The sequence below is a fragment of the Melopsittacus undulatus genome, chromosome 2 (assembly GCF_012275295.1).
Source record: "Melopsittacus undulatus isolate bMelUnd1 chromosome 2, bMelUnd1.mat.Z, whole genome shotgun sequence".
NCBI classification, from domain to species: domain Eukaryota; kingdom Metazoa; phylum Chordata; class Aves; order Psittaciformes; family Psittaculidae; genus Melopsittacus; species Melopsittacus undulatus.
The window spans coordinates 60,570,912-60,583,842 of record NC_047528.1 but is presented as its reverse complement, the minus strand read 5'-3'; the positions used below and the strand labels follow the sequence as shown (position 1 = coordinate 60,583,842).

The following is a 12,931-nucleotide window of genomic DNA, read 5'->3' as shown; positions in this document are numbered from 1 at the left end:
TTATGAAAGAAACCTGTCTACAAATAGTGAGAATAAGGCTGCATTCATGAAGAAGAATACTGGAAATCACAAGAAAGACTTCCTCACATAAATAAAAGCAAGGGGTTTGCAAAGCCAAGCTAAATCTAAATACAAATTACACAGCATTGTCAGATCATGTCTGACCTAGCCAGGGAATCTTGACAGCCAGAGCTGTCAGGTTTTTAGTTCTTTTTGACACATACAGTTTCAGGAAAGTGTTACGGACTTAAAATTGCAGAGGAAGAGGTCACCTGTTACTGTTGATATGATTGTGTTGGGCTTGTTCCTGCCAAAATTGACATGACCTGCGCTCTATGTCTCTCTCTCCATCTTTTTCCCAGCTACATGGTCCTGGCCAAGCTCTGGTACATGTGATCCTGCCTGGTTGATTCAACTCACTAAGCCAGCAGCAAAGTACTTCAGTAAAAAAGAGCAGGCTGCTTCTGTCAGCAGTCAGACTATCCCTTGCCTTGTACAGATGTAGTCAGTGGGCAACTCATACTTCTCTGAAACGTCTCAGAAATGGTGAAACAAAAACTAACATTTTAAGTCAGATACAGCCGTTTTTAGTCAACGGGAAATCCCTGCTTTTGTCCTTTTCAAGGCATGCTGACATGAAAAAAAAAAAGAAAATGAAAAGTGCTGTTACTTACTATTTGTCGTCTGTTCTCTACCAGGTAGATGCCAACAATCCCTAGGAAAGATCCAAAGCCAAGCTAAGGCAAGAACAAAACCAACAGAAACATGAGGTCAGCTTATCTGGTCAAGATACAAATGCATTACGTTGATATCTGAGCTGATGCATCATACAGATGAGATAACTTGGGTGAGTCAAGGGAACGGGTGGAAGTTACTGCAGGACATAAATCATGTAATGTAATGGGGAATGACCACAACTGCAGCTCTTTAATTCAGAGCAAAACTCATCATGCCCATGGCAGCGGGGTTGGAACTAGAGGTTCTTATGGTCTTTTCTGACTCTAACTATTCTATGATTCCATGAACTAAACAGAAGCCTGCAGAGACATGTTTCTATAACCTGTCTACTGTTAACCATAGTCACATAGTTTTAAGCTCTTTTTAAAAATTAAGCAAGGTGAGAGAAAAGAACACTTACATTTAGCCCATATATCATTATTTTGGAAAATTGAAAAGCTTTAGGCAACCGGAGGCAACGTGTTTTCCTCGAAAAATGTACATGTTTCTGTCATGCAGGTAACCCAAGTTCAGACCCTTAGGACTGTTTTTGTTTGACTTTAATGACTAAACACTATCACATATTCCAGCAAAAGTCCTCACTACAATGGCAAAAGGACTGGTACAGTTAATTTCAGCATGAGTCAGCTGCAGCACCAACAGCCACAGGAGAGAGGAAAGGAAGGGACACTGGAGTAAGCTGGCCTTGTTGTTCCTACAAGTACTGCTTCAGCACCACGCTGACAGGAAAAGTGCCCTCCTTATGATGGGCCCATGAAAGCTGGAAGAGGTAGAAACTCCTTGGACTCATGGTTAACATGAGGTAAATTGGCAACAGACAAGACCAGCCATTCATTAGACTTTCCTGCAGACAGCACTCCCACTAGGCGTATGTGGGCTGGAGAAAAAGGGTCTTCCTGGTGCCACACACCTGAGAGGTGACTGGCCACAGACTCAGAAACAGCCGCAGCAGGAGCGCAGGCGTCAACAGGAAAAAACATTGACTTATCTGGCCACACAGTGCCCCACGGTAACCTCAGTATCAGCCACACTTCACTTCCACACTCCTTGCTGTGCTCTTCACTAGGGCTGACATTCCCAGACTCACTCCTAGTCACCTCCTCAGCTCCCACCCAACCTATCCATGGATGGGGCATGATGGGGCTGAGGAACCTAAGGCCCTTTCTGGAACAAGATCCCCAAGTATGGTTCAGAACCTTTCCTCCAAGTACAAGTTAAGTTTTTAAGGACAACATGTCCCAGCCAAGGGCTTAAGCAATGTCTGTAACTCCTTGCTGTTATGCACAACTGCTCACAGCAGAAAGAACATCCTCTGGAAGCACTTTACTTGCTCAGTATCACAACAGGAATCCATCATACCCTCTCAAGAAAGCAAATGAAGGGAAAAGAGAGCTGCTTTTGAATGCTTTGGGAAGATTTATGTGAAAGGGAGGCACAAGGACTAAAATCAGAGACTTTGAAAGAGTGAGCAAGAATATCCATGCTGACAGCTGAATAAGAGAGACACTTGGAACTATGAAGAAGGCCACTTTGTTCAGGGGACAGCAACTTTGTAAATTAAGATAACTACATCAAAATGACACGTGGTTCTAAGCCCCATTTCTCATGCCAATGGGAGCAATCCATAAAGCCCCATTTATGGCTGATGCAGGGGACACAGAACAGGTTAATATTACCTATGTGAAGAAAAAATGAGAAAATTCTGAACAATGACAATTAAATCAGAAGAAACAGAACCATAGAGATCACAATGTAAGCCATGGCATTGCTGAGATTGGTTTAGAGTCATGTGCACTCCTTTTTTTGTCTGTTTAGACAATAGGCTATTCGGGTTGGGAATGGGAGTCCAGATCAGTATGGTGACTAGGACAACTGGACCCTGTAGACTCCTGGTTGAAGCACTATAAAAATAGCAAATGAAAATAATAAAAGCAGTGGTCATAGAGAAGTGACATGAAAGTATAAACAATATTTATAAGGAAGTGAGGCTGAAGAAGATCCAACTCTGTCTGGCTTTGCAGTCCATTCCACAAAGACATTCCTAAACCCAAACAGATGATCAAGCAATAACCTACTAAATGCAGACACTTTCCCAAGCGGAACATTACACTAACTCATCTACACACAGAAATATTTTATGTTCAATTATTTTAGATGCATAAATGCAGATAATACCTAGCACTATAAAGATGCATTTATAAAAATGGCTTTTCCAAAACAAATAGCAAGTGACCACGTATGCAAAGAAATTAAGGCACCTATTTCTTAAAGCCAGTGGGAAGGAAGCAGAAGCCCAAATTATATTATGGACGTAGCCCTGAAGCCCTGCTCTGCAAATGCTTCTACATGCAAGTAAATCTATGCAAGTGGATAGTCTTATTCACCTGTGTAGGGCTTTGCAAGGTACACCCTAATTCTGCATGGGTTTTAAGACAAAGATCCTTTACCTAAGGTCAGTGGTGATTTAGATCTCACCTGCCACCCCTGAAGTTAATATTTTGCTACTGGATTCCATGAGAACTAGATCTTATTTTCAACTGTAATTAACAGTCTGACCTCATCATCTTTCCTTTCTTTGAGCCCAGTAGTTAAATATATAGTGTCACATTCTCGCCCCCAGCTTTAGGTATCTGAAAGTGCGTGATCAGCTCTGTCTTGCTTTTCTAAGCTCCCCCTGCTGTCACCAGCAAAGAGAAGCACCTTTTGAGGGTCAGCTCATCCCGAAAGAGGCGGCTGATTGCTGACTGGCAAAGGAGAGGTCATCCCATGGTCCATCTGCCAACGCTGCGTTGGAGGCCACATGCAATGAGGCACGAACGTAGCAGTGCCGTCAGAGACCATTGTCAAGGCTTTTGGCAAGATATCATGCAAGGTCTGCATAGCACCTTTAACTCCTGCTAAAGGTTTGTAGTATTAGTGGATTAATGAAGTTTAAACTGACAACACCCATCACCCTTTCTCAGTTACTTCAATAACCCCTCATGTGCACAAACATTCTGAATTGCATGAAAATTATTTAGCCCTCACAATCTTTTGAGGGGGGATGATTAAGAAAAGGTTTTGTTTTCAAAGCATTCCGATACATTCTAGCTATTCTATCTGGTTATTAATGACATTTTGTTATTCCTAAAAGAAGTTAAATGCTGAAATAACCTGGTCTGTGCACATGGGTTTATTACCTATTACACTTATTAAAGGCAACAGTTTAAAAACCAAACTTCTTTCTAGGGAACAAATGCAGGTAGTACAGTCTTCTAAATGATTTTAATTCAAATTAATCTATTTTAGCTTAATGAAAGGAAAATTCATTCTTTCAAGGTTTTATTCTTGGAACTACTTCTTGTTCTATTTTTAAAACACGACTCCTTATAGATCATTATTCCAAAATTATCTTTCTGAAAGACCTATTCTCAGCATGACACTAAGATATAAGAGAACTTGCTTAGGAGGAACAGTTCTAACATGACACTAAGATAGAAGAGGACTTGCTCAAGAGGAACAGTTGTAACTCACCAGTTATTAATGGAAATGCAAAATGTATGCACAGTATTAAAATACACATATCCATCTTCTCTGTGCATTTCATTCCAGAGAGAACAAGACATAACAGTACTTTACAACACTCTTTGGTAGTGGTAAAGTCACATACCTAAGCAGGCTCCTAACTACACTAATTTCTTTCTTCCCCTTGCACTCTGCCTCTTGGCTAGCTTGGGGAGACCAAATGATGCAGATGGGCCTTTCTTAATTTGCTGCCCATACTGTCTTTTTCACATCACTGCCTGGGTATTTAAAATGTTGGGGGTTTTGATTCTGGGGGGTTTCATGCTTTTGGATATGAACAGTCCCTTGTTCTGAGATCAAAATGGGCCATGGGGGTTGAATTGACAAGAATCTGACAGGGCTAGCCCTCATCAGAAGTCATAGAGGCACCACAGGGCAAAGTAGATGCAACTCATATCTTGTGCCCAGTGAAGGAACATGTTTAAATGGCCAGTTCCCGAGGCAAAACCAAGACTAAAGATTTTGAAAGAGGATCTTGTACAAGAGGACTAGCAGCAAGACTGTGCAAGAGGATGTTAGGCAGGCTCCAGGGAGAAGTTTCCACATGTCCATCCACAGGGCTTTCCCTGTGATAAACCCAGCAAAATTCTGGGCAAATGGACAAGAGAGCACAGTGGATCTTTCTGCAATCAAAACAGTAAACCTCTAAAAGGTTGTTTGAATTTATCCCATGCCTCCTGCCCAGTAAATTATACACCCAATAGAGACCAGTGGGAAGTCAAGCACAGGTACGCTGTACCAAGCATACTGCTGTGCAGTGCAGCCTTGCCCCACTTCTGCCCCTTAACAGCCTTCCCCCTCTGGCACTTCAAAAGAACAGACTTTAACCCCCTACCTTATCACACACACTAGAAAGAGATCAAAACAGAGACACATGTCTCTCCTGTGAAATGCAACAGGACTGTTCAGGGTTGGGGTTTTTGTTTGGTTGTTGATTTGGTCTTTTTTATCAGAGCTTCCCATATCTAACTGATAATAATTTCTCTGAATTATTACCTATTATCTCTGTACATAATAATCTAAAATAGGTTTCTGTACTCACAACAATGCCTGGGTAGTAGCCTCCCACAGTAACGTTTTCTGTTCTTGTAGTAGCTGCCAGACCTATGGTCAGTATGAAAACAGACACTACCAGCAGAGAGACTGTGAACCAAAGCGAAGTCTTCTTCCTTTTTGCAAATTGTCCTGTAGGAAGTGGGGAGGAAAAAAGAAATAAAAAAAAATAGAAGAGATTTTCATTGTGATCATGGCAGAATAAATACAAAATACCAAAAGATCTCCTTTTTTAATCTTTTCTGTTGGTAACCTGCTTTTGTTCTCCCACTAAGGAAAATTGCTGGCAGACAACAGAAGGAATTAAAAAACACAGTTAGATAGAGCTCAGCATAGCTTAATGCACACGCATCGAGTACATGCATGAGAAGAGATTTTATTAAGCTGAACTGAAAGTCAGTGACAATGATAATTACACCTTATCTTCAGCAACATCTATAATTAAGTATTGCTCACATCCGTAAGTCAGATCCTGCAGGCCCTAGGTGGTTACCTACATGAAGCACCAATGTGACTCTGCCTGGACAGAACATAAAAATTCATATTTTAGACAAGATGAGTAGAAGCTCTGCACACCCTCATGAAAACGAACGTGATCTTCATACTCACTGAAGTAAGCAAGCCAATCTATCTCTGAGGGAAAGCTGTAACAAATTTGACCAGGGAGTGATACATGGGATGACCTTTTAAAACCAGTAGCTGCTTAGTGAAATACATTCAGTATCAGTGGGATTTGGATTCAGATATCCAAAACAGAATCTTGGCAGTGTTCAAGGCCAGGCTGGACAGGGCTTTGTGCAACTTGGTCTAGCGGAAGGTATCCCTGCCCGTGGCAGGGGGGTTGGAACTGGATGAGCTTTAAGTTCTCTTCTAACCCAAAAACATTCTGTGATTCTATGCTACATGACCCTAACTAACAACAGGCACCCAATGACTCAAACTATAGTCCCCCTTTCTGGTGTTTTTGCTTTGAATGGTAAGGCAGGAGTGTGCAGGATCACCCCTGGAGCACTGGGCCATGGGATCCATCCCACCCCAGGCTGTAAGTGGGCAGCATGGAGCTCCATAAAGAACACAAGAGAACAGTGGCAATGTCTCTCCCCTTTGTGGCCTCATGAAGCTGAGGGTATATCTCAGGATGAGGCAGAGGCTGTGATGCTACACTGAATCCTGGAGGGAACAGCCCTCACCAGGGAGCAGTAGGTGACAGGGGAAGGCAGCCTTGTGTGGATCAGACTCTGAGGGTGCTGCTGTAACCAAAAGCAGGGGCAATGCAGGAAAGTAAAAAAGCAAGCACAAACCATTTGCAATGAGTCACTTGAGTTTAAAGTCAGGTAACTTTGTTACAGTTCAAAAGCCAGGCTAGATTAGTCATATTTGCAAACCAACTCAAGTAATTTCAATTAATAAATGCATTTATAATAAAAATCTCTATTTGTTGACATTTCCCCAGTAGAACAACCAAACAAAATGATTCCAGTCTTTCAGTGTGAAATGCAAGCATCTTTGCTGAAGATAAATATCATATGTTGAGCTTATGCAAGTAATGTACAAAGTCTTCCAGCTAAAGATCAAGAAATAATTCATAAGACTCTCCAGACATCTCCCCTCTAGCCTGTGTCCCAGCTGTCTGCCTCTGGCAATTCCCTGTTAATCCATGGAAGGTCACTTGGGACATGGAAACAGAGAGGATCATCATTATTAATCAGTTCATCAAGTGTATGGGGTTAAAGGCAGTTCTTTCAAAGAAGCCAGTTCACACGGCCAAGAGGGGAAAGCAGACTTCAGACTTGTAACTCCACAGATCAGTTGCCCTTCCCAAAGCCTAAAAAGATTCATTCAATATCTCTACGGAACTTTAAGTAAAATCTGACGCACTTACCACACTATCATCTTTGAAAATTCATGGAGATCAGAAAATCCCCAATAACTGAAGAAGGGCAAATGCTCTACCTATCTTTAAAAGAAGCCCAAATGATATTTTGGGGAATTACAACCCTATCAACCTCACTTTGGATCCTGGGAAGCTGGAACCAAAAACATGGAGCAAATTCTCTTGTAAGATATTTCTGGGCACATAAGGGAAAGGTGACTAGCAACAATCACCATGGATTTAATAGAGCAAAATCATGTCTGATCAACCCAGCTGCCCGCTATGACAAAATGACTGGACTTTTGGAGCCATGGATGTCTTTTATTTTAAATGTAGCCACGTTTTTAACGTGCTATGCCATAACATTCTCATAAACCAGTTGGGATATCATGGCCTGGATGGGCGGACAAGCACATGGTTAAAAAAATTAGCTAGATTGCTGGGTTCAGAGGGAAATCAAGTGAAGCAAATTCAACAGAGGACATCAGAAAAGGTCAGGGCCTGGTGCACTCCCTGTATGGCAAGAGGCTGAAGGAACAGGGTTTGCTCAGCCTGGAGATGATAGGGCTTTTGGCTGGGCTACCAGAGGTGGCTGTCAAGACAGACTCAGGCTTTTCACAGTAGTGCACGGCAGGAAGACAGAAGACAGTGACATAAACTGAAATACAAAGAACTTCAGACTGGTTATAGGAGGAGAAAAAAATTAAAAATCAACATGAGGACAGTCGAGCATTGGAACAGGGAGCCCAAAGAGGTTGTGCTGTCTCCATCCTTGATCAATCAAAAAAGCCCCAAGAAACCTGGTCTGACTTCACAGTCAACCTTGCTTTGAGCAACCTCCTGAGGAACCTTCCCACCCTAATTATTCTAAGACTCTAGGGTTCTATGATAATCAAGGTTAGGCTAGAGGTGGCTTGGGTATGTATGCTCATATTGATTATGAAACTACAACTGCAGTGTAGACATACTCTAAAAGGAAGTAGGAACACAAACCTTCTGAAAGCCAATGGGACAGATGATTCTCAGCCAAGCGTTTCTGAAACCACTGAATGTTTTTATGAAAAGTGCTGGAGGAGCTAAGCCTCCACATCTTTCTCAAATTAACACCTGTACTGGAAAATGTTAATCAGATTGCATGGAGATAGATTAAGGGTGCAACCTGTCCTCTAGAGTTTTGATTATCAGCAATGATGTGTAGAAAAGAAAGACATGAGTCTGATTGCCCAGACTGAGTTTGCTTCAAATTATCTTGGATAAAGCATGTTCTTAGTATATAACTGGAGTAAATCAGATGTGGATTTAGTGAGCTAGACCAGAAAAGAAAGTCATTATTTATAGGGTAATTTTTTTTTACTGAACTACATTTTGATTTTGAAATTTAACCATGCCAGAAGACGTTTATGTATGTGATACCCTTCAGTTCTTACATTCAACAGTGTTTTACCACCTGCATCTCAAATCAGAGGCAAACATCAAACCACATCTCTTCTTTTTCATACTCATTTGGAAACTCATAGCTACATGTAGTTAGCTATAAACTCCACCCTTAGGAGAGATAACTTACAGGCAGGAGTGTAGAAAAGGCCCCTTCTGGAGCAAACGCAAGACCTTGCTCTCAAGGGTTGCCATATTCTTGAGAAGACAGTAGAAACTGGGACTAAATTGATTTCTGCTCTAGCTGTCAGACTTTCCTTAATCATGTCAATAAAAATCTTTGCTGTGTATCAAACTGTGTATAATTGCATTTACATACGTCACCAGTATATTGCGAGGCCTAAGGAATATTTGTAAATCAGATGAAAAAGGCTACAGCTGCAAAGCGTTCCTGCTACTAGCTTCCTTCTGCTATTTTGGTCATGTTGGCTCCCAAGATCTGTCCAGTCTTTGTTTACTGATGTTTGTAGCAGTTGCCATGCAGCTTTTTAGATTTGTTTTTAATACATCTCCCATCCAAAACCCAATGCCAGACTATTCCCTCAGGAGCCCTCTTGACAGCACAGGCCGGGGGGGCTGGCCCAACCTTTTTCCCTGACACTCCCTGTGACAGGGCTTGGACAGAAGGCTGACCATACACAAGAATAGCAGTTAAATTAAGAACAGAGGAAATGTTGCTGTCAGTATTTCTAGGCTGAATTTCCTTCCTGTAGGCTGATGCTTCTGTAATGCAGGCAACAGTTAATGCAGGCTATTGACTTTCCAATTTTTCAATACTGAAGTGTGTCTCTGAATAATTTTGACATTTATGCCCCTTAACTTCTTTAATAATGATTCAGGATGAACATTATAAACTTCTAGTTTGGACCTTAATCCAGTTTAGTTATAGCTTCAAATTCTTATCTCTAGCATGCCAAAAATCAAGCATGTAGGAAGAAAACTTCTTGTCATACCCTTATTAGCATTAGCTTGAGGCTGAGGTCAGCAGAGGATGTGAACATGCTATTACCTTCTATTGGCAATATTCTTCAGCAGTTTTGTCAGTAAAGTATTAACTGAGTTTTGATGCGGTAGCAATGGGCACTACAGTAAAAACTGGGAGATAAATTAGAGAGGTAAAGTTGCTTCCACATCACTGGCTTGTGCTGTGCGTGGCATAGACTTAAATTGTGCATGAAAAAGAACAGTCACAGAAACACTCCCTGCTTTGCTTTTGTCAGGCAAAGTACCTGCTCAACCCACTCAGCCCTGCTACCCCAAAGAAAGGAAAGAGAATACTGTTAGAACAAGGAGACACCAGACTGCTGCCTCCTTGGGACAGAGAAAGGCACATGAGGAGAGACACTGAGATCACCCTCTAGAGAGTAAAAAAGAAAAAAAATACCTGCTGAAGACCAAGTTCTGCTGGACTCAGCAAAATCTCGTGTTCGCTCATCAGCTGCAGGAGACAAAATTACATTTACAATGCTCTGTTCATGATAGCTGGGGGATAAATTCAATTTGTAGGAAGACTATGGAAAATGAATGGTTTTGTGGGGAGGGGACAGATCAGACTGCTGGTAAAAAGCAAAGTGGTGGATCTAATGATGAATGGTAGGGCCTGGATTTGAATGAAGCAAAGGGTGAATTTAAAAGGAGAATGAACAAGTTCATGGTGAAACATGGTATGGAATGCATCCAGGGTTCAAGGGAAAGAAAGAATAGAGTGAATGAGCATCTCTCAGCCTTGGAGAAAAACTTACATTATGGCCTGCAATTTAAGTAAAAAAAAGGTCTACATTTAAACCAAGGCAACTATGCTTTGCTAACTTCACCACTCCTTTTAAAATCCAGCTTTAAACATCATAAAGTTTGTTAAAAAGTGTGGAATGATGTTTGACAAGGAAAGAATTGTTGCAGGGTGTAGCAGTTTGCAGGGATCACAATCACATTTGCTGAATAATAACACCACACAGTTTCATACCTTCCTCTTTGATCTAGTTAAGGTGATCTAAATGGAAACACTCATTTCAAATAAGTGCCCCAGCCCAATGTAAATTAGCATCCTAATATGAGAAGAGGGAGGAAAGTTTTGTAGCAGAAAGCACAGTGCATTTTTATTACCTAATGAATATTATTTGAAAGTATTGACATATTTCAAGGAGTGGCATTAACCACATATAAGACAATTTCAGCCGTAATTCACTATAAACAGAGGAGTGTAGTACAAAAAGCATCCATTGCTTTGCTTCTATTGAGAAAAATATTTAAGGGAAGATCTTTGGAGCTAAATTAATAATTTTTTATTGCTGCAGTGCTCACTTCAGTGCCACCTCTCTCAGCTACAGTTTTCATTGTGTATTTTCAAAAATGGTTTATGCCAGCAAGATTTAATTAATCCTACATTGCATCCCAAAATTAAATGTGATGGACTGAGGTATTTGAAAGAGATATTCATACCTGCTGGTGGTGACTGGTTTCACTTTTCTGATTAAATGCCTGACTTGTCCAGAGTGCTGAACTAATTACACCAGATGCAACAGCATTTGTTTCAAGCCACAAGACCACAGGTTTTATCAGGCCCATGTCTTATCTTTATTATGAATTTGTTGATGAAGAATCTATGAGTGTGTTACACATTCAAGACCATAGGAAACACTACTGTGCTCTTTCACAACTCCATTTAAAAAAACCCAAACAACCCAACCAAACAAAAAACTAATTCCCCAAGCCTTGTTACGTAGTGTAGCCATAGTAAGTGATACTGTGGAGTATCACTATGACTTCATTGCTTCGGCAGCAATTGTTTCTCTAATAAATAATTGAAAGAGCAGCTAATTACTAGTTTAAAGCTAGCATACAGATTCTTCTTTTTCTGCTGACTGTATTTTAAAAGCATATCTTCCACTGCTACCTTTTCAACATCAATACTTTTTTTTTCTTAAACTTGGAAGGGAAAAAGGTAAGACCTAATGCATTATCTTAACTGGCTGTAAAGATACTTGGGTACATGGCAAAGTCTGTGTTTATCCTTCCAAACACTACACAGAGTAATTCCTATCAATAAACTTTGTATTTTTCAACTTTAATGAATTTCATTGGAAAAATGAAATACTTGTCCTTTCTTTTGCGCATGTCTTTATTTTCCAGGCGGTACACTGTAAATACAACCAGCACACCGCTTTAGCAGCAAACCACTACATGAGTACAAGCAGGAGGAAAGAAACCCAAGCCGGATGAGAACCCACTGAAGGGCTACAGCCCCTCGACAGCCCCTGCCTGACCCAGCCAGTTCTGCACCTGCTCACACTGCCACCTGCTCCAGCACAGCACCTGCCCTTTCTTATCCAGCACATAAGGGCATCTCTCACATTAATTTTTCTGTTAACGCCCCATGTGCGGTTATTCGTACTATCGTTAAACCATCAGCACAGCAGCTCATAAAGCGTGGCAGACAGCTCCAGAGAGCTGGTGTTTAAAAACACCCCAGTGAGTCAGAGAGACAGCACGACCCGCACTAGCAATCTCGATCTGAAACCTCCCAGTGTCCCACTCTGAGGACACAGCCCGGGCAAAGTCCCCGCTTGCGCCTTTCCAGCCCAGCAGCCGGACCCGCGGCAGCTTCGCCTCCCGGGGCGGGTGAAGCCACTGCTCCCCTGCAGCCTCTCCCGCCCGCCCCCCGCAGCCGGCTCTCGCTCTGCCGCCGCATCCCGGGTGCTCACGCCCTCGGCGGGGCAGGGAAGTTGCCGCGGGGCAGGTGTCGGGGCTCACCTGTAGGGTCCAGCGCTGCCAGCGGACCCGACACCGCGGCTGCGGGCTGCGGCGCCATCATCGTCCGCGGACACCTCCGCGCCGCTGCGCGCCTCACCACGGCCGGTGCTGGCCGCGGGGTGCGGGCTGCCGGCGGGTCCGCCCCGCGGGGGAGCTCAGCTGGGGCCGGGGCGGGGCGAGCGGCGCTGCCCGCGGCGGCGATCGCTTCGTGGCGCCGGACCGGCAGCTCGTTCTGCTTGTGCTGTCATCTCCAGGCTGACCTTTGGGCGGGTGGGGGGACGGAGGAGCACAGCCTAGGTCACTGTTTGCCCAGTGATCAATAGCTTCATTCATTTTACGTTCCGGGTTTGGTTTGTCTTCTTGATCTGTTCTTGGCCTAAGGCAGGGGACCAATTCGTCACCCGGTGGAGATGAAGCTTTCCTTTCAGCTTTCTGCTTCCCCTTTTTTTAAAATATCGATACCAATCAGAAGTCAAATGCTACCACAACCAGAAATACTAATAAAATTTGTAGCAAAGC

General features: G+C 42.6%; 1 protein-coding gene across 1 annotated transcript in view; it reads right to left on the bottom strand.

Annotated features, from left to right (window-relative positions):
- TMEM255B (transmembrane protein 255B) overlaps nt 1-12,512 on the bottom strand; it is a 63,747-nt gene extending 51,235 nt beyond the window's left edge. The window contains exons 1-4 of the mRNA XM_034074580.1: nt 12,413-12,512; nt 10,047-10,100; nt 5,345-5,487; nt 675-737 (exon numbers count right to left, since the gene is read on the bottom strand). Coding sequence (XP_033930471.1) covers nt 675-737; nt 5,345-5,487; nt 10,047-10,100; nt 12,413-12,473 — 321 coding nt within the window. The 5' untranslated portion in view covers nt 12,474-12,512. The remainder of the gene's footprint in view (nt 1-674; nt 738-5,344; nt 5,488-10,046; nt 10,101-12,412) is intronic.
- Nucleotides 12,513-12,931: the final 419 nt, after the last annotated feature.